The sequence below is a fragment of the Thunnus albacares genome, chromosome 3 (genome assembly GCF_914725855.1).
Source record: "Thunnus albacares chromosome 3, fThuAlb1.1, whole genome shotgun sequence".
Taxonomy (NCBI): domain Eukaryota; kingdom Metazoa; phylum Chordata; class Actinopteri; order Scombriformes; family Scombridae; genus Thunnus; species Thunnus albacares.
Genome location: NC_058108.1, coordinates 38,581,502 through 38,604,315, shown reverse-complemented (window position 1 = coordinate 38,604,315; position 22,814 = coordinate 38,581,502). Strand labels below are relative to the sequence as shown.

Sequence of the window (22,814 nt, the reverse complement as noted above, 5' to 3'; positions counted from 1 at the left end):
TCATCATGTGTTCATGTATTCATCATCATATATTCATCATCATATATTCATCATGTGTTCATGTATTCATCATCATATATTCATCATGTGTTCATCATGTGTTCATCATCATATATTCATCATGTGTTCATCATGTGTTCATCATGTGTTCATCATCATATATTCATCATGTGTTCATCATCATATATTCATCATGTGTTCATCATGTGTTCATCATGTGTTCATCATCATATATTCATCATGTGTTCATCATCATATATTCATCATGTGTTCATCAACATATATTCATCATGTGTTAATCATGTGTTCATATATTCATCATGTGTTCATCATCACATATTCATCATGTGTTCATCATGTGTTCATCATCACATATTCATCATGTGTTCATCATGTGTTCATGTGTTCATCATGTGTTCATTATCATATATTCATCATGTGTTCATCATCATATATTCATCATGTGTTCATCATGTGTTCATCATGTGTTCATCATCATATATTCATCATGTGTTCATCATCATATATTCATCATGTGTTCATCATCATATATTCATTATGTGTTAATCATGTGTTCATATATTCATCATGTGTTCATCATCATATAGTCATCATGTGTCCATCATGTGTTCATATATTCATCATGTGCTCATCATGTGTTCATGTGTTCATCAAGGGGGGGGGGCATACTGACGTCACGCGGTGTGTAAACATAAGGTATTTGTATTGCTGAAGAAGTTTTATTCTGAAGGCAACGTCACGCAGCTTCCGGGCTGCTGCGTGTTTCCTGCCGTCACCTTGACGCAGCGGACAGTCCGTCAGTCGGCATGACAACGAGCTCTCGAGGACAAACGGGGAACGGCTGACGGGCGCGAGGATGGCCGCAGAAGATGCCCTCTAACGGAAATCGCGGCGGGAACCGACGGAAGACCAGCACCGGGACCTGCTCCAGGACCTGCTCCGGGACCGGGGCCGGGGGCAGCACGGTCCATGTCCCAGCCATGGAGAGAGCCAGGCCGGTGACGGTGACGGTGTCCGCGGTGAGCCTCGCGCTCAGCGTGCTGTCCCTGCTGCTGCTGGTCTCCGCCATCTCCACCGACCACTGGTACGAGACCGACACCCGCCGGCACAAGGAGAACTGCGACCGGCACGGATCCGACTCCAACGACCAGAAGAACCGGGAGATGCCCATCTACCACCTGCCGCTGGTGGATACCGGCAGCGGCGGGGCTCGGCAGCGGGACGTGGCGCTGATGAAGCCCGTGCATGTGGGCAGCAGAGAGGAGGAGCTGCTGGAGAACTGGCGGGCCATCCTGGGGATGGGCATCCTGGAGACCGAGTGCGGCAGGCCGCTGTTCTCCACTCACTCTGGTCTGTGGAGAAAGTGCTACTTCCAGGGCCTGGACCCGGACATCGACAAGCTCATAGACCGGGGTCAGACTGCTTATTTACTGCATATACATGTACACTGTCACTGCTTATATACTGCATATACATATACACTGTCACTGCTTATATACTGCATATACATATACACTGTCACTGCTTATATACTGTATATACATATACACTGTCACTGCTTATATACTGCATATACATGTACACTGTCACTGCTTATAGACTGCATATACATATACACTGTAACTGCTTATATACTGCATATACATATACACTGTCACTGCTTATATACTGCATATACATATACACTGTCACTGCTTATATACTGCATATACATATACACTGTCACTGCTTATAGACTGCATATACATGTACACTGTCACTGCTTATAGACTGCATATACATATACACTGTCACTGCTTATTTACTGCATATACATATACACTGTCACTGCTTATAGACTGCATATACATGTACACTGTCACTGCTTATAGACTGCATATACATATACACTGTCACTGCTTATAGACTGCATATACATATACACTGTCACTGCTTATAGACTGCATATACATATACACTGTCACTGCTTATATACTGCATATACATATACACTGTCACTGCTTATTTACTGCATATACATATACACTGTCACTGCTTATTTACTGTATATACATATACATATACACTGTCACTGCTTATATACTGCATATACATATACACTGTAACTGCTTATATACTGCATATACATATACACTGTCACTGCTTATATACTGCATATACATATACACTGTCACTGCTTATATACTGCATATACATGTACACTGTCACTGCTTACATACTGCATATACATATACACTGTAACTGCTTATAGACTGCATATACATATACACTGTCACTGCTTATTTACTGCATATACATTGTCACTGCTTATAGACTGCATATACATATACACTGTAACTGCTTATATACTGCATATACATATACACTGTCACTGCTTATAGACTGCATATACATATACACTGTCACTGCTTATATACTGCATATACATGTACACTGTCACTGCTTATACACTGCATATACATATACACTGTCACTGCTTATATACTGCATATACATATACACTGTCACTGCTTATAGACTGCATATACATATACACTGTCACTGCTTATAGACTGCATATACATATACACTGTCACTGCTTATAGACTGCATATACATATATACTGTAACTGCTTATAGACTGCATATACATATACACTGTCACTGCTTACATACTGCATATACATATACACTGTAACTGCTTATACACTGCATATACACTGTCACTGCTTATAGACTGCATATACATATACACTGTCACTGCTTATAGACTGCAAATACATATACACTGTCACTGCTTATATACTGCATATACATATACACTGTCACTGCTTATAGACTGCATATACATATACACTGTCACTGCTTATATACTGCATATACATATACACTGTAACTGCTTATAGACTGCATAAACATGTACATTGTCACTGCTTATAGACTTCAAATACATATACACTGTCACTGCTTATATACTGCATATACATATACACTGTCACTGCTTATAGACTGCATATACATGTACACTGTCACTGCTTATAGACTTCAAATACATATACACTGTCACTGCTTATAGACTGCATATACATATACACTGTCACTGCTTATATACTGCATATACATATACACTGTCACTGCTTATAGACTGCATATACATATACACTGTCACTGCTTATATACTGCATATACATATACACTGTCACTGCTTATATACTGCATATACATATACACTGTCACTGCTTATATACTGCATATACATATACACTGTCACTGCTTATATACTGCATATACATATACACTGTCACTGCTTATTTACTGAATATACATATACACTGTCACTGCTTACATACTGCATATACATATACACTGTCACTGCTTATAGACTGCATATACATATACACTGTAACTGCTTATATACTGTATATACATATACATATACACTGTAACTGCTTATAGACTGCATATACATATACACTGTAACTGCTTATAGACTGCATATACATATACACTGTAACTGCTTACATACTGCATATACATATACACTGTCACTGCTTATAGACTGCATATACATATACACTGTCACTGCTTACATACTGCATATACATATACACTGTCACTGCTTATAGACTGCATATACATACACACTGTAACTGCTTATATACTGCATATACACTGTAACTGCTTATATACTGCATATACACTGTAACTGCATATAGACTGCGTATACATATACACTGTCACTGCTTATAGACTGCAAATACATATACACTGTCACTGCTTATATACTGCATATACATATACACTGTCACTGCTTATAGACTGCATATACACTGTCACTGCTTATAGACTGCATATACATATACACTGTCACTGCTTATAGACTGCATATACATATACACTGTAACTGCTTATAGACTGCATATACACTGTCACTGCTTATAGACTGCATATACATATACACTGTCACTGCTTATAGACTGCATATACATATACACTGTCACTGCTTATATACTGCATATACATATACACTGTAACTGCTTATAGACTGCATATACATGTACACTGTCACTGCTTATAGACTGCAAATACATATACACTGTCACTGCTTATAGACTGCATATACATATACACTGTCACTGCTTATATACTGCATATACATATACACTGTCACTGCTTATATACTGCATATACATATACACTGTCACTGCTTATATACTCTGCATATACATATACACTGTCACTGCTTATAGACTGCATATACATATACACTGTCACTGCTTATAGACTGCATATACATATACACTGTCACTGCTTATAGACTGCATATACATATACATATAATTCAGTTCAGTTCAATTCAATTTTATTTATATTGCGCCAAATCACAACAGAAGTCATCCCAGGGCATTTTTCACATGGAGCAGATCTAGACCGAACTCTTTAATTTACACAGAGAGAGACCCAACAATTCCCTCATGAGCAGCACTTGGCGACAGCGGTAAGGAAAAACTCCCCTTTAACAGGAAGAAACATCAAGCAGAACCCGGCTCTAGGTAGGCAGCCATCTGCCTTGACCGGTTTGGTTGAGAGAGAGAGAAGAGGGTGGGGGTGGGGGTTGAGGGGGGGAGCACAGAGAAGCAGAACAGCAACAGCTACAACAACAACAACAATAGATATATGACTTGCAGCAACAAACAGTAACAGCTGGAGAAGGACAGAAGAAGGACGTTAACACGTCAGCATAGTTTATGGGGTTTCCTGCGGATGAGATAGCACAAAGAACTCCGGGGAAGAAGTCAAGTTAGTAACAAGCATTAATGGTAAAAGAATACATACAGATGGAGAAGAGGAGAGAGGAGCTCAGTGCATCAATGGAAGTCCCCCAGCAGTCTAGGCCTATAGCAGCATAACTAAGGGCTGATCCAAGGTGAGCCTGGTCGGCCCTAACTATAAGCTTTATCAAAAAGGAAAGTTTTAAGCCTACTCTTAAACATAGAGAGGATGTCTGTCCCCTGGACTGAATCTGGAAGATGGTTCCACAAGAGAGGAGCCTCATAGCTGAAGGCTCTGCCTCCCATTCTACTTTTGGTGACTGTAGGAACCACCAGTAAGCCTGCATACTGGGAGCGCAGTGTTCTAGTGGGGAAATAGGGTACTATGAGCTCTTTAAGAAATAATGGTGCCTGACCGTTAAGGGCTTTGTATGTGAGGAGAAGGATTTTAAATTCAATTCTTCAAACGTTAGCTGGAAGGCTAGCTGGCTGTCCTTCCCTCCGGTTATGCTGCAGCTAGCGGAGCGTTAGCGGTTTGTTACACAGGTTAAAGTGGGAAGAAGCAGCGGGTCTGACAGGCAGCTGAGTGAAGTGGAGCCTGCGGAGGAAACACCGGGACCGTCAGGGTGAAACAGTCCGTGGAGGAGCTGTAATGTTCGGCTGCACAGATAGGAAACCCCTCGGCTGACAGGATGTACCACTCTGGGGGAAAAAAATCTTCTTCTTTTTGGTTTATAACGGCGGTTGTCAACCAGCGTATTAGGTGCATTACCGCCACCTTCTGGTCCGGAGTGTGGACCAGAGATTAAATCCTACACATTAATCCTGTTTGTCTAATAAACTCAATGAAAACTCTACTGCTGCACCCACTTGGCAGGTTCATTTAAGTTTTAATGCTGAGCTCCTGAACTCCGGTCTTCCTAAATTCTTCCTTCATATATTGTCTTTCTTGATCATACTTAGTACAATCTATGCTTGCATGCATAATAGTCTCCTCAGCCAGCTGGAAAAAAATATGCGCATATATCAATATCGGCATCAGCAATCGGCCACAATGAGTTGGAAATATCGGCATATCGGATATCGGCAAAAAATCCAATATCATGCATCCCTATTGTTAACAATCAAATTTGTCAAACTCAAAACACGTGCGAACTATAAATAATGAACCAATAAAATGATTTTAATAAAACACGTTTTGAATAAATTAACAAGAGTAAACATAAAACAGTGCATAAAATATCTGTCTAAACGTTGTCCTTGATTTAGCAATCTCACCTTCAGACTGTCAGACTGACTCTACCGACTCAGCCATCAACGTCAGTATGTCCGTATGTGAGAATCTGATGATGACTTTGAAATTGGTTTGCTGATAAGGGCTCTCAGAATGAAAACTGCTTTTTGATCTATACATACATTTTATTTTAGCCATTGTGAGCTTAAATAAGGTATGTATTTTAGATCAACACAAGGACACTTGGTTACCAAAAGTGTCAGTTTACATTTGAGAAAAAAAAAACTGTTGGCACAACGGGGCCCCCTAGTGGTTGTGGGGGCCCTATACACATGTTATATTATGTGGCCACTGTGACTATATTCAGGTAATTTTGGACATTACTCAGCATGTTGGCGCCAGTTTACCTCTATCCATACGCTTGATTAATGATGCTGTTGCATATGTCAGCTGTGTATATGTGTGTGTGTGTGTTTGTGTGTGTCTGTGTGTGTCTGTGTGTGTACAAGGTATTCCTAATGTTGTGGGGACTCACCTCCCTTATGGGGACAAAAAGCAAGTTCCCTTAATGTAAAATCATTAATTTTAGATGAAGACTTAGCTTAAAGTTAAAGTTAGTTTAGGGTTATGTTATGACTCTGTGTGTGTGTGTGTGTGTATGTGTGTGTGTGTGAATATGTGGCCGCTGTATCAGGCTATGTGATGCTTTTAATGTTGGTCTTGGTGCCTGTAATATGATCTGTGATGATGTATAAGGCTTGTATGATTAAACTGGGGTGCATTCAAGCAGATGGTGCAGTGGTGATAGACGTAGCAATCCCAAGCGACAGCAACATCAAGAAGAAGGAACACGAGAAGATCGAAAAATATCCAAGGGCTGAAAGAGGAGCTAGAAAGGATGTGGGGAGTAAAGGCAACAGTGGTTCCAGTGGTAATGGGAGCACTGGGGGCTGTTACCCACAAACTGGGAGAGTGGCTCCAGCAGATTCTGGGTACATCTGAGGTCTCTGTTCAGACGAGCGCAGTCCTAGGAACAGCTAAGATACTGCGCAGATCCCTCAAACTCCCAGAACTCTGGTAGAGACACCCCCCCCTCCATGGGAGGGGGGTGTGAGGGAGATTTTTATTTTTTTTATAGATAGATAGATAGATAGATAGATAGATAGATAGATACCTGTAACAGCCTATTTTGGTTAACATATGCTTTTCAGAAGATGATTGGTGTTGGACAGCTTGGCCCACCTGATTTTCTCTGTGCCCACCACACTGTGATTTCTGCCTACGCTACTGTGTCTGTGTTCTTCATTCTTTCTAAACTTCACACAGTATTTTGATGTCAGGAATGTTACTTATTTTACTGACATTACAGATTTGTTTCCAGTGAGATATTACTCCTTTTTTTATTCTATCATATTTATTGTTTTAAAAAAAGGATAATTTAAAAAAACAACAATTCTTTAGTAATGAAAAAGAACCGGTAAGAGTATTGATAAAGAACTGGGCCAACAAGATAAAATCCTAACGTACCATCCCTACAGCTGGTTAGCGGCTTCGCCCTGACTTTGGGGGGATGAGCAGGTTGTAAGTATTAATTACTTTGACTTAGATGTTCAGTTCAAGTTATCCAGTTTATAATACAGTGTCATTTCTTTTTTTTGCGGGGAGGGGAGCAGGTTATATCAACCGATTAATCAGCTATTAGCTTTGTCCTGCTTCAAATTATTGTTAGGCCTATTATATTAGCCTTTAAAAATCCACCACCTCTAATACAGACATTAGAACAGGACAGCAGAACAGTTTAGGACATTAAACAATGTGGTTTAAGTCACGGTGTGGGAGATGACAAGAGGGGGTCTCTTCTTGGTTGGACTCAACGGGCCTTAAAGGACTCAACGGGCCTTAAAGGACTCAACGGGCTTTAAAGGACTCAACGGGCTTTAAAGGACTCAATGGACCTTAAAGGACTCAACAGGCTTTAAAGGACTCAATGGGCCTTAAAGGACTCAACAGGCTTTAAAGGACTCAACAGGCTTTAAAGGACTCAATGGGCCTTAAAGGACTCAACGAGCTTTAAAGGACTCAACAGGCTTTAAAGGACTCAACAGGCTTTAAAGGACTCAAGGGGCCTTAAAGGACTCAAGCCTTAAAGGACTCAACAGGCTTTAAAGGACTCAATGGGCCTTAAAGGACTCAACGGGCTTTAAAGGACTCAACAGGCTTTAAAGGACTCAACGGGCCTTAAAGGACTCAACAGGCCTTAAAGGACTCAACGGGATTTAAAGGACTCAACAGGCCTTTAAGGACTCAACAGGCCTTAAAGGACTCAGCGAACTTTAAATGACTCAACGGGCCTTAAAGGACTCAACGGGCCTTAAAGGACTCAACAGGCCTTAAAGGACTCAACGGGGTTTAAAGGACTCAACAGGCTTTAAAGGACTCAACGGCTTTAAAGGACTCAAGCCTTAAAGGACTCAACGGGCCGTAAAGAACTCAAGCCTTAAAGGACTCAACAAGCTTTAAAGGACTCTATGGACCTTAAAGGACTCAAGCCATAAGGACTCAACGAGCTTTAAAGGACTCAACGGGCCTTAAAGGACTCAACCGGCTTTAAAGGACTCAATGGGCCTTAAAGGACTCAAAGGGCCTTAAAGGACTCAACAAGCTTTAAATGACTCAACGGCCCTTAAAGGACTCAAAGGGCCTTAAAGGACTCAACAAGCTTTAAATGACTCAACGGCCCTTAAAGGACTCAAGCCTTAAAGGACTCAACTGGCCTTAAAGGACTCAACAAGCTTTAAATGACTCAACGGCCCTTAAAGGACTCAAGCCTTAAAGGACTCAACGGGCCTTAAAGTACTCAAGCCTTAAAGGACTCAACGGGCCTTAAAGGACTCAACAAGCTTTAAAGGACTCAACGAGCCTTAAAGAACTCAAGCCTTAAAGGACTCAACTGGCCTTAAAGGACTCAAGCCTTAAGGGACTCAACGAGCTTTAAAGGACTCAACCGGCTTTAAAGGACTCAACAGGCTTTAAATGACTCAACGGGCCTTAAAGGACTCAAGGGGCTTTAAATGACTCAATGGGCCTTAAAGGACTCAACGAGCTTTAAAGGACTCAACGGGCGTTAAAGGACTCAACAAGCTTTAAATGACTCAATGGGCCTTAAAGGACTCAAGGGGCTTTAAATGACTCAATGGGCCTTAAAGGACTCAACCGGCTTTAAAGGACTCAACGGGCGTTAAAGGACTCAACAAGCTTTAAATGACTCAATGGGCCTTAAAGGACTCAACAGGCTTTAAAGGACTCAACGGGCGTTAAAGGACTCAATGGGCCTCAAAAGAATCAACAAGCTTTAAAGGACTCAACCAGCTTTAAAGGACTGAACGAGCTTTAAATGACTCAATGGGCCTTAAAGGACTCAACAGGCTTTAAAGGACTCAACGAGCCTTAAAGGACTCAACAGGCTTTAAAGGACTCAACAAGCTTTAAATGACTCAACGGGCCTTAAAGGACTCAACGGACCTTAAAGGACTCAAGCCTTAAAGGACTCAACGGGCCTTAAATGACTCAGCGAACTTTAAATGACTCAACGGGCCTTGAAGGACTCAACGGACCTTAAAGGACTCAACGGACCTTAAAGGACTCAAGCCTTAAAGGACTCAACGGGCCTTAAAGGACTCAACAGGCTTTAAAGGACTCAACAGGCTTTAAAGGACTCAATGGGCCTTAAAGGACTCAAGCCTTAAAGGACTCAGCAAACTTTAAATGACTCAACGGGCCTTAAAGGACTCAACAGGCTTTAAAGGACTCAACAGGCTTTAAAGGACTCAACGGGCCTTAAAGGACTCAATGGGCCTTAAAGTACTCAAGCCTTAAAGGACTCAACGGGCCTTAAAGGACTCCGCGAACTTTAAATTACTCAACAGGCCTTAAAGGACTCAACAAGCTTTAAATGACTCAACGGGCCTTAAAGGACTCAACGGACCTTAAAGGACTCAACAAGCTTTAAATGACTCAACGGGCCTTAAAGGACTCAACGGGCCTTAAATGACTCAGCAAACTTTAAATGACTCAACGGGCCTTGAAGGACTCAACGGACCTTAAAGGACTCAACGGACCTTAAAGGACTCAAGCCTTAAAGGACTCAACGGGCCTTAAAGGACTCAACAGGCTTTAAAGGACTCAACAGGCTTTAAAGGACTCAATGGGCCTTAAAGGACTCAAGCCTTAAAGGACTCAGCGAACTTTAAATGACTCAACGGGCCTTAAAGGACTCAACAGGCTTTAAAGGACTCAACAGGCTTTAAAGGACTCAACGGGCCTTAAAGGACTCAAGCCTTAAAGGACTCAACGGGCCTTAAAGGACTCCGCGAACTTTAAATTACTCAACAGGCCTTAAAGGACTCAACAAGCTTTAAATGACTCAACGGGCCATAAAGGACTCAACGGGCCTGAAAGGACTCAAGCCTTAAAGGACTCAACGGGCCTTAAAGGACTCAACGGGCCTTAAAGGACTCAATGGGCCTTAAAGGACTCAAGCCTTAAAGGACTCAACGGGCCTTAAAGGACTCAACGGGCCTTAAAGGACTCAACGGGCTTTAAAGGACTCAACAAGCCTTAAAGGACTGAACGGGCCTTAAAGGACTCAACGGGCTTTAAAGGACTCAACAAGCCTTAAAGGACTCAACGGGCCTTAAATACTCAATGGGCCTTAAAGTACTCAAGCCTTAAAGGACTCAACGGGCCTTAAAGGACTCAAGCCTTAAGGGACTCAATGAGCTTTAAAGGACTCAACGGGCCTTAAAGGACTCAACGGGCTTTAAAGGACTTAATGAGCTTTAAAGGACTCAACGGGCCTTAAAGGACTCAACGGGCTTTAAAGGACTCAACGAGCCTTAAAGGACTCAACAGGCCTTAAAGGACTCAACAAGCTTTAAAGGACTCAACAGCCTTTAAAGGACTCAACAGGCTTTAAAGGACTCAACGAGCTTTAAATGACTCAACGGGCCTGAAAGGACTCAATGGGCCTTAAAGGACTCAACAGGCCTTAAAGGACTCAACAGGCTTTAAATGGTATCAGGCTGGTTTCAGACTGGTTTTTAGACATGTGTCAGACTGATTTCAGACTGGTATTAGGCTGGTTTCAGACTGGTTTTTAGACATGTGTCAAACTGATTTCAGACTGGTCTCAGACTGGTATCAGGCAGGTTTCAGACTGGTTTTTAGACGTGTCAAACTGATTTCAGACTGGTCTGAGACTGGTATTAGGCTGGTTTCAGACTGGTATTAGGCTGGTTTCAGACTGGTTTTTAGACATGCGTCAGACTGATTTCAGACTGGTCTCAGACTGGTATCAGGCAGGTTTCAGACTGGTTTTTAGACATGTGTCAAACTCATTTCAGACTGATTTCAGACTGGTCTCAGACTGGTATCAGGCAGGTTTCAGACTGGTTTTTAGACATGTGTCAAACTCATTTCAGACTGGTCTGAGACTGGTATTAGGCTGGTTTCAGACTGGTTTTTAGACATGCGTCAGACTGATTTCAGACTGGTCTCAGACTGGTATCAGGCAGGTTTCAGACTGGTTTTTAGACATGTGTCAAACTGATTTCAGACTGGTCTGAGACTGGTATTAGGCTGGTTTCAGACTGGTATTAGGCTGGTTTCAGACTGGTTTTTAGACATGCGTCAGACTGATTTCAGACTGGTCTCAGACTGTATCAGGCAGGTTTCTGACTGGTTTACAGCAGCAGATCCTGAGCTGCAGGCAGCAGACTAACAGCTGAGCAGAAACAGTAAAACCTCTGACTGGGATTAAAGTCTTGTTGGTCATCATGACGTGTGCAGTTTGTGTCTCTGCAGTCTCTGGCGGTCTGCCAGCTGAAACCTGGAGGTCAAACTGACAGTGAACACAGAGGAGCTGGACCCCGACAACACTCAGACCACACATCAGATTACTTCACTCTAAATCACATTACGTTACATTATTTTACATATCATTACACTGCATTAGACTGGAGTCTGAGCGCAGATTAGATTAGATGAATCGATCCCTGTGGGAGGCTGAACAACAACAAATACTGAGAAAAGAAAATGCAGACGCGATACTTAGGATGATACAAACACCATAAGCCCTTTAAATCATCTTTACATCTAGTTTTATTCTAAAACAAGAATATTTTCTGATCTAAACAGGATTAAATGTAATCTGTCTGTGGGTGTGGTGGATGTTTCAAACACATGGATCTCCACAAGATGTTTATATATCCTGACGTGGTGACTGTTAGATTCATATGTTCTGTCTGACCTGATGTTTGCTGAGGAGAGTTGGTGCTGTGATGTTTCATTGTCACAGCAGAACAGAGTGAAATGAGCTGTGTGTAGATTAAATCAGTCCCCCAGTGACTCAGTGTCTCTTCCATTAAGCTGGATGTGTGAGAGATGCATTAAAAACAGAGTCTGAGTGGCAGAGGTCCAAAACACTGGATCCTACATTCCCATAATGCACCTGGATAGAGCCTTTCATTTCAGCCTCACTTCAGGTAAACAGCCACATCTTTTAAATACATCTCCAGTTTGTAACCGTGTCTGATGACATCACTATGACATCATGTGGAGAATTAGTGGAATGACCCTTTAAACACGTTTCTCTGGACTCGTGTTGCTCAGGTTGGGTTGTATATCAGGTCACATGGTCGGGTGTCTTCACCTGAGTAATCACCTGTGTCGTCCCTGCAGGTATCGCAGACCGCTGCACGGCTGTGAAGTATCACTTCTCTCAGCCAATCAGGCTGCGGAACATCCCTCTGAACCTGACCAGGACTATCCAACAGGACGAGTGGCATCTGCTGCGTGAGTAACACACACACACACACACACACACACACACACGTAGTAACACACACACACACAGAGTAACACACACACACACACACACACAGAGTAACACACACACACACACACACACACGTAGTAACACACACACACACAGAGTAACACACACACACACACAGAGTAACACACACACACACACACACACACAGAGTAACACACACACACACATAGTAACACACACACACATAGTAATACACACACACAGAGTAACACACACACACATACGTAGTAACACACACACATAGTAACACACACACACATAGTAATACACACACAGAGTAACACACACACACATACGTAGTAACACACACACATAGTAACACACACACACATAGTAATACACACACACAGAGTAACACACACACACATACGTAGTAACACACACACACACACAGAGTAACACACACACACGTAGTAACACACACACACAGAGTAACACACACACACATAGTAACACACACACATAGTAACACACACACACATACGTAGTAACACACACACACACACATACGTAGTAACACACACACAGAGTAACACACACACACGTAGTAACACACACACACAGAGTAACACACACACATACGTAGTAACACACACACACACATACACATACGTAGTAACACACACACACACACATACGTAGTAACACACACACACAGAGTAACACACACACACATACGTAGTAACACACACACACACACAGAGTAACACACACACACATAGTAACACACACACACATACGTAGTAACACACACACACACATGTAGTAACACACACACACACAGAGTAACACACACACACATACGTAGTAACACACACACACACACATAGTAACACACACACACAGAGTAACACACACACACATAGTAACACACACACACAGAGTAACACACACACACGTAGTAACACACACACAGAGTAACACACACACACATACGTAGTAACACACACACACACACAGAGTAACACACACACACACAGTAACACACGCACACACACATAGTAACACACACACACACACACACACATAGTAACACACACACACACACACACACACACGTAGTAACACACACACACACACATAGTAACACACACACACACAGAGTAACACACACACACACACAGAGTAACACACACACACACGTAGTAACACACACACACACAGAGTAACACACACACATAGTAACACACACATAGTAACACACACACACACACAGAGTAACACACACACACAGTAACACACACACACACACAGTAACACACGCACACACACATAGTAACACACACACACACACACATAGTAACACACACACACACACACACACACACGTAGTAACACACACACACACATAGTAACACACACACACACAGAGTAACACACACACACACACATAGTAACACACACACACACGTAGTAACACACACACACACAGAGTAACACACACACATAGTAACACACACATAGTAACACACACACACACACACATAGTAACACACACACACATAGTAACACACACACACACACACATAGTAACACACACACACACACACGTAGTAACACACACACACAGAGTAACACACACACACACACACACGCAGTAACACACACACACATAGTAACACACACACAGTACCACACATAGTAACACACACACAGTAACACACATAGTAACACACAGTAACACACATAGTAACACACAGTAACACACATAGTAACACACAGTAACACACATAGTAACACACAGTAACACACACATAGTAACTTAATTTAGTTTATTCTTGTGGTTAAAGATATAAATCAGGCATCAGTGAGACACACACGGTAATGACGTTATTTTCTGGTTAATATAAATGAACATTAATAAATAATATTGATGAACAGTCTTCTGCCTGATTGATCAGAGTGAATCTGAAGGTGAGCTGTCTGCTGCTGACATAATTATAGATTATAAATCAGATTTATATGAACTTTGTATTGATCAGCAGCTGCTGGTGTGACAGTAAAATGTAAGAACTGAATAACTTTATTTATAAAATGTGATCAAGCAAAGAAACATTAATATTAAGCTGAGTCTCCTCCGCTCTCGTCAGTCTGCAGCCTCCTCGTTGCTTGTCACCGGTTGCCATGGAAACATGCCATGACAGTTTTATGTAACAGTACGGAGGGACAGTGTGTGTGTGTGGGGGGGGGGGGGGTTACCACGGCAACACTCTGTCTTTCCTCATTTACCGGTGTCAGTACTGACTGTGTGTGTGTGTGTGTGATCAGACCTGCGGCGCATCACAGCGGGCTTCCTCGGCATGGCGGCGGCCGTGCTGCTGTGTGGGAGCATCGTGGCGTCAGTCGGGTTCTTCTGGGAGGAAAGTCTGACGCAGCACGTCTCCGGACTGCTGTTCCTCATGGCAGGTAACACTCCTCAGTGTGTATGTGTGTTACAGTGTGTATGTTACTGTGTGTGTGTTAAAGTGTGTGTGTGTTACAGTGTGTGTGTTACTGTGTGTGTGTTAAAGTGTGTGTGTGTTACTGTGTGTGTGTTACAGTGTGTGTGTTACAGTGTGTGTGTGTTACTGTGTGTGTTACAGTGTGTGTGTTACAGTGTGTGTGTGTTACAGTGTGTGTGTGTGTGTGTGTGTTACAGTGTGTGTGTTACAGTGTGTGTGTGTGTTACTGTGTGTGTGTTATTGTGTGTGTGTTACTGTGTGTGTGTGTTAAAGTGTGTGTGTGTGTTACTGTGTGTGTGTTACAGTGTGTGTTACAGTGTGTGTGTGTTACAGTGTGTGTGTGTGTTACAGTGTGTGTGTGTTACAGTGTGTGTGTGTGTGTTACTGTGTGTGTGTTAAAGTGTGTGTGTGTTACTGTGTGTGTGTTACTGTGTGTGTGTTATTGTGTGTGTGTGTGTGTTACTGTGTGTGTGTTACTGTGTGTGTGTGTTATTGTGTGTGTGTTACAGTGTGTGTGTTACAGTGTGTGTTACAGTGTGTGTGTGTGTGTGTGTGTGTGTTACTATGTGTGTTACTGTGTGTGTGTGTGTGTGTGTGTGTGTGTGTGTGTGTGTTACAGTGTGTGTTATTGTGTGTGTTACAGTGTGTGTGTGTTACAGTGTGTGTGTGTGTGTGTGTGTGTTACTATGTGTGTTACTGTGTGTGTGTGTGTGTGTGTTACAGTGTGTGTTACTGTGTGTGTGTGTGTGTGTTACAGTGTGTGTGTGTTATTGTGTGTTACACTGTGTGTGTTACTGTGTGTGTTACTGTGTGTGTTACTATGTGTGTGTTACTGTGTGTGTGTTAAAGTGTGTGTGTGTTACTGTGTGTGTGTGTTATTGTGTGTGTGTGTTACTGTGTGTGTGTTACTGTGTGTGTGTGTGTGTGTTACAGTGTGTGTGTGTTATTGTGTGTTACACTGCGTGTGTTACAGTGTGTGTGTGTGTGTGTGTGTGTGTTACTATGTGTGTTACTGTGTGTGTGTGTGTGTGTGTTACAGTGTGTGTGTGTGTGTGTTACAGTGTGTGTGTGTTACTGTGTGTGTGTGTGTGTTACAGTGTGTGTGTGTTACTGTGTGTGTGTGTGTGTGTTACAGTATGTGTGTTACAGTGTGTGTGTGCGTGTGTGTTACTGTGCGTGTGTGTGTGTTACTGTGTGTGTGTGTGTGTGTGTTACAGTGTGTGTGTGTTATTGTGTGTTACTGTGTGTGTTACAGTGTGTGTGTTACTGTGCGTGTGTGTGTGTTACTGTGTGTGTGTGTTACTGTGTGTGTGTGTTATTGTGTGTTACTGTGTGTGTGTTACTGTGTGTGTGTTACAGTGTGTGTTACTGTGTGTGTTACAGTGTGTGTTACTGTGTGTGTGTTACAGTGTGTGTTACTGTGTGTGTGTTACAGTGTGTGTGTGTGTGTGTGTGTTACAGTGTGTGTGTGTGTGTGTGTGTTACTGTGTGTGTGTGTGTGTGTGTTACAGTATGTGTGTGTTATTGTGTGTTACTGTGTGTGTTACAGTGTGTGTGTGTGTGTTACTGTGTGTGTGTGTGTGTGTGTGTGTGGCAGTGTGTGTGTGTGTCATTGTGTGTTACTGTGTGTGTTACACTGTGTGTGTTACTGTGTGTGTGTGTGTGTTATTGTGTGTGTGTGTGTATTACAGTGTGTGTGTGTGTGTTACAGTGTGTGTGTTACAGTGTGTGTATTACACTGTGTGTGTGTGTGTGTGTGTGTGTGTGTTACAGTGTGTGTGTTACAGTGTGTGTATTACACTGTGTGTGTGTGTGTGTGTGTGTGTGTGTTACAGTGTGTGTGTTACAGTGTGTGTTACTGTGTGTGTGTGTGTGTGTGTGTGTGTGTGTGTGTGTGTGTTACAGTGTGTGTTACAGTGTGTGTCATTGTGTGTTACTGTGTGTGTTACAGTGTGTGTATTACAGTGTGTGTGTGTGTGTGTTCCTGTGTGTTACAGTGTGTGTTACAGTGTGTGTATTACAGTGTGTGTGTGTGTGTGTTCCTGTGTGTTACAGTGTGTGTGTGTGTGTGTGTGTGTGTGTTACAGTGTGTGTGTTACAGTGTGTGTATTACACTGTGTGTGTATTACAGAGTGTGTGTGTGTGTGTGTGTGTTACAGTGTTTGTGTTACTGTGCGTGCGTGTGTGTGTGTGTTACAGTGTGTGTTACAGTGTGTGTGTGTTATTGTGTGTTACTGTGTGTGTTACAGTGTGTGTGTGTGTTACTGTGTGTGTGTGTGTGTGTGTGTGTGTGTGTGTGTTACTGTGCGTGTGTGTTACAGTGTGTGTTACAGTGTGTGTGTGTGTTACAGTGTGTGTGTGTGTGTGTGTTACTGTGTGTGTGTGTGTGTGTGTGTGTGTGTGTTACAGTGTGTGGGTGTGTTATTGTGTGTTACTGTGTGTGTTACAGTGTGTGTGTGTTACAGTGTGTGTGTTACTGTGTGTGTTACAGTGTGTGTGTGTTACAGTGTGTGTGTGTTACTGTGCGTGTGTGTTACTGTGTGTGTTACAGTGTGTGTGTGTGTGTGTGTGTGTGTTACAGTGTGTGTATTACAGTGCGTGTGTGTATGTGTGTGTTACTGTGTGTGTGTGTGTGTGTGTGTGTTACAGTGTGTGTGTGTGTTACAGTGTGTGTCTGTTATTGTGTGTGTGTGTGTGTGTGTGTGTTATTGTGTGTTTGTGTGTGTGTGTGTGTGTGTTACTGTGTGTGTTATTGTGTGTGTGTGTTATTGTGTGTGTGTGTGTTACTGTGTGTGTTATTGTGTGTGTGTGTGTGTGTGTGTGTGTTATTGTGTGTGTGTGTGTTACTGTGTGTGTTATTGTGTGTGTGTGTGTGTGTGTGTGTTGTGTGTGTGTGTGTTATTGTGTGTGTGTTATTGTGTGTGTTACAGTGTGTGTGTGTGTTATTGTGTGTGTGTTTGTTATTGTGTGTGTGTTATTGTGTGTGTGTTATTGTGTGTGTGTTATTGTGTGTGTTACAGTGTGTGTGTGTGTTATTGTGTGTGTGTTTGTTATTGTGTGTGTGTTATTGTGTGTGTGTTATTGTGTGTGTGTTATTGTGTGTGTGTTATTGTGTGTGTTACAGTGTGTGTGTGTGTTATTGTGTGTGTGTTTGTTATTGTGTGTGTGTTATTGTGTGTGTGTTATTGTGTGTGTGTTATTGTGTGTGTTACAGTGTGTGTGTGTGTTATTGTGTGTGTGTTATTGTGTGTGTTACAGTGTGTGTGTGTGTTATTGTGTGTGTGTGTGTTATTGTGTGTGTGTGTTACAGTGTGTGTGTTATTGTGTGTGTGTGTGTTATTGTGTGTGTGTGTGTGTTATTGTGTGTGTGTGTGTGTTATTGTGTGTGTGTGTGTTATTGTGTGTGTGTGTGTTACAGTGTGTGTGTTATTGTGTGTGTGTTATTGTGTGTGTGTTATTGTGTGTGTGTGTTATTGTGTGTGTGTGTGTTATTGTGTGTGTGTTATTGTGTGTGTGTTACAGTGTGTGTGTTATTGTGTGTGTTACAGTGTGTGTGTGTGTTATTGTGTGTGTGTGTTACAGTGTGTGTGTTATTGTGTGTGTTACAGTGTGTGTGTGTGTTATTGTGTGTGTGTGTTACAGTGTGTGTGTTATTGTGTGTGTTACAGTGTGTGTGTTCTTGTGTGTGTGTTATTGTGTGTGTTATTGTGTGTGTTACAGTGTGTGTGTTACTGTGTGTGTGTTATTGTGTGTGTTACAGTGTGTGTGTGTGTTATTGTGTGTGTTACAGTGTGTGTGTGTGTGTGTGTGTTACAGTGTGTGTGTGTGTGTTATTGTGTGCGTGTGTTACAGTGTGTGTGTGTGTGTTACAGTGTGTGTGTGTGTTATTGTGTGTGTGTGTTACAGTGTGTGTGTGTGTGTGTGTGTGTTACAGTGTGTGTGTTACAGTGTGTGTATTACACTGTGTGTGTGTGTGTGTGTGTGTGTGTGTGTTACAGTGTGTGTGTTACAGTGTGTGTATTACACTGTGTGTGTGTGTGTGTGTGTGTGTGTGTTACAGTGTGTGTGTTACAGTGTGTGTTACTGTGTGTGTGTGTGTGTGTGTGTGTGTGTGTTACAGTGTGTGTCATTGTGTGTTACTGTGTGTGTTACTGTGTTTTACAGTGTGTGTATTACAGTGTGTGTGTGTGTGTGTGTTCCTGTGTGTTACAGTGTGTGTGTGTGTGTGTGTGTGTGTTACAGTGTGTGTGTTACAGTGTGTGTATTACATTGTGTGTGTATTACAGAGTGTGTGTGTGTGTGTGTTACAGTGTTTGTGTTACTGTGCGTGCGTGTGTGTGTGTGTGTTACAGTGTGTGTTACAGTGTGTGTGTGTTATTGTGTGTTACTGTGTGTGTTACAGTGTGTGTGTGTGTTACAGTGTGTGTGTGTGTGTGTGTGTGTGTGTGTGTGTGTTACTGTGCGTGTGTGTTACAGTGTGTGTTACAGTGTGTGTGTGTGTTACAGTGTGTGTGTGTGTGTGTGTTACTGTGTGTGTGTGTGTGTGTGTGTGTGTGTGTGTGTGTTACAGTGTGTGGGTGTGTTATTGTGTGTTACTGTGTGTGTTACAGTGTGTGTGTGTTACAGTGTGTGTGTTACTGTGTGTGTTACAGTGTGTGTGTGTTACAGTGTGTGTGTGTTACTGTGCGTGTGTGTTACTGTGTGTGTTACAGTGTGTGTGTGTGTGTGTGTGTGTTACAGTGTGTGTATTACAGTGCGTGTGTGTATGTGTGTGTTACTGTGTGTGTGTGTGTGTGTGTGTGTTACAGTGTGTGTGTGTGTGTTATAGTGTGTGTCTGTTATTGTGTGTGTGTGTGTGTGTGTGTGTGTTATTGTGTGTTTGTGTGTGTGTGTGTGTGTGTTACTGTGTGTGTTATTGTGTGTGTGTGTTATTGTGTGTGTGTGTGTTACTGTGTGTGTTATTGTGTGTGTGTGTGTGTGTGTGTGTGTGTGTGTTATTGTGTGTGTGTGTGTGTTACTGTGTGTGTTATTGTGTGTGTGTGTGTGTGTGTGTGTTGTGTGTGTGTGTGTTATTGTGTGTGTGTTATTGTGTGTGTTACAGTGTGTGTGTGTGTTATTGTGTGTGTGTTTGTTATTGTGTGTGTGTTATTGTGTGTGTGTTATTGTGTGTGTTACAGTGTGTGTGTGTGTTATTGTGTGTGTGTTTGTTATTGTGTGTGTGTTATTGTGTGTGTGTTATTGTGTGTGTGTTATTGTGTGTGTGTTATTGTGTGTGTTACAGTGTGTGTGTGTGTTATTGTGTGTGTGTTATTGTGTGTGTTACAGTGTGTGTGTGTGTTATTGTGTGTGTGTGTGTTATTGTGTGTGTGTGTTACAGTGTGTGTGTTATTGTGTGTGTGTGTGTTATTGTGTGTGTGTGTGTTATTGTGTGTGTGTGTTACAGTGTGTGTGTTATTGTGTGTGTGTGTGTGTTATTGTGTGTGTGTGTGTTATTGTGTGTGTGTGTGTTACAGTGTGTGTGTTATTGTGTGTGTGTTATTGTGTGTGTGTTATTGTGTGTGTGTGTTATTGTGTGTGTGTGTGTTATTGTGTGTGTGTTATTGTGTGTGTGTTACAGTGTGTGTGTTATTGTGTGTGTTACAGTGTGTGTGTGTGTTATTGTGTGTGTGTGTTACAGTGTGTGTGTTATTGTGTGTGTGTGTGTTATTGTGTGTGTGTGTGTTATTGTGTGTGTGTGTTACAGTGTGTGTGTTATTGTGTGTGTGTGTGTGTTATTGTGTGTGTGTGTGTTATTGTGTGTGTGTTATTGTGTGTGTGTGTTATTGTGTGTGTGTGTGTTATTGTGTGTGTGTTATTGTGTGTGTGTTATTGTGTGTGTGTTATTGTGTGTGTGTTACAGTGTGTGTGTTATTGTGTGTGTTACAGTGTGTGTGTGTGTTATTGTGTGTGTGTGTTACAGTGTGTGTGTTATTGTGTGTGTTACAGTGTGTGTGTGTGTTATTGTGTGTGTGTGTTACAGTGTGTGTGTTACAGTGTGTGTGTTATTGTGTGTGTTACAGTGTGTGTGTGTGTTATTGTGTGTGTGTTACAGTGTGTGTGTTATTGTGTGTGTTACAGTGTGTGTGTGTGTTATTGTGTGTGTGTGTTACAGTGTGTGTGTTACAGTGTGTGTGTTATTGTGTGTGTTACAGTGTGTGTGTTCTTGTGTGTGTGTTATTGTGTGTGTTATTGTGTGTGTTACAGTGTGTGTGTTACTGTGTGTGTGTTATTGTGTGTGTTACAGTGTGTGTGTGTGTTATTGTGTGTGTTACAGTGTGTGTGTGTGTGTGTGTGTTACAGTGTGTGTGTGTGTTATTGTGTGCGTGTGTTACAGTGTGTGTGTGTGTGTTACAGTGTGTGTGTGTGTTATTGTGTGTGTGTGTTACAGTGTGTGTGTGTGTGTTACAGTGTGTGTGTGTGTGTTACAGTGTGTGTGTGTGTTATTGTGTGTGTGTGTTACAGTGTGTGTGTGTGTGTGTGTTACAGTGTGTGTGTGTGTTATTGTGTGTGTGATGAGCATTAATATTGCAGTGGGAGATTAAATTAATCTCCATGGAGATATCGTCCCTAAAGGACTGAATTATGAGACCAGAGACTGTGTGCAGGAACTATTGGAGGCTTTTATCTCTATTACAGATCAATAGTTTTATGATCAGCTGCGACCTGCTTGTTCTGTTCTGGTCTGTTCAGGGATCTTCTGCACCATCTCTCTGTGCACCTATGCAGCCAGCGTGACCTATGACCTCTCCAGGAACCCCCCCTTCATCTACGGCCTGCCGGCCGACGTGGATCACGGTTACGGCTGGTCCATCTGCTGCGCCTGGGCCAGTCTGGGTCTCACCGTGGCCTCCGGCTGCCTCGGCACCACCTTTCCCTTCCTGAGCCGGGCCGGCGCTCTGCGCTCCAAAACCGCCCGCGAGTCCTCCGTCTGAGCCGCCGCCGGCTGTCAATCATACGGGGGGACGGTGTTTGTTGAAGCAGGCGGCTGCACCTGGTTTATATAGTCCAGCTTCTGTCTGCGCCACAGCGCCACAGCGCCACAGCGCCCCCTGCTGAGTGTTACAGCTGTTTATGATGTGGACATACATGTACTGTCTGTTCAGTGACACACACACACACACACACTGACACACACACACACACACACACTGACACACACAAACACACACACACTGACACACACACACACTGACACACACACTGACACACACACACTGACACACACACACACTGACACACACAAACACACACTGACACACACACACACTGACACACACACTGACACACACACACTGACACACACACACACACACACACACACACACACACACTGACACACACACACACTGACACACACACTGACACACACACACTGACACACACACACACACACTGACACACACACACACACACTGACACACACACACACACAC

The 22,814-nt window shown here is 42.5% G+C and overlaps 1 protein-coding gene across 2 annotated transcripts; it reads left to right on the top strand.

Annotated features, from left to right (window-relative positions):
• The first annotated feature begins 776 nt into the window (after positions 1 to 776).
• Positions 777 to 22,556, top strand: tmem178 (transmembrane protein 178). 2 transcript variants are annotated; one of them, XM_044344417.1, is made up of 4 exons: positions 777 to 1,434; positions 12,745 to 12,858; positions 15,170 to 15,307; positions 22,072 to 22,556. In XM_044344417.1, exons 1-4 carry the CDS (start codon positions 891 to 893, stop codon positions 22,311 to 22,313), a joined length of 1,038 nt encoding a protein of 345 aa, XP_044200352.1. In that variant the 5' UTR covers positions 777 to 890; the 3' UTR covers positions 22,314 to 22,556. The 2 variants fall into 2 exon arrangements, with proteins under 2 accessions (XP_044200352.1, XP_044200360.1); XM_044344425.1 differs by lacking the exon at positions 777 to 1,434 and adding an exon at positions 11,438 to 12,548.
• The last annotated feature ends 258 nt before the right edge of the window (positions 22,557 to 22,814 follow it).

Excerpts from the sequence above, each read along its gene's own strand:
- tmem178 (XM_044344417.1), top strand. The coding sequence starts at position 891 with ATGCCCTCTAACGGAAATCGCGGCGGGAACCGACGGAAGACCAGCACC. Across the intron at positions 1,435-12,744 it reads CGACAAGCTCATAGACCGGG|GTATCGCAGACCGCTGCACG; the intron begins GTCAGACTGCTT and ends TCGTCCCTGCAG. Across the intron at positions 12,859-15,169 it reads GGACGAGTGGCATCTGCTGC|ACCTGCGGCGCATCACAGCG; the intron begins GTGAGTAACACA and ends GTGTGTGATCAG.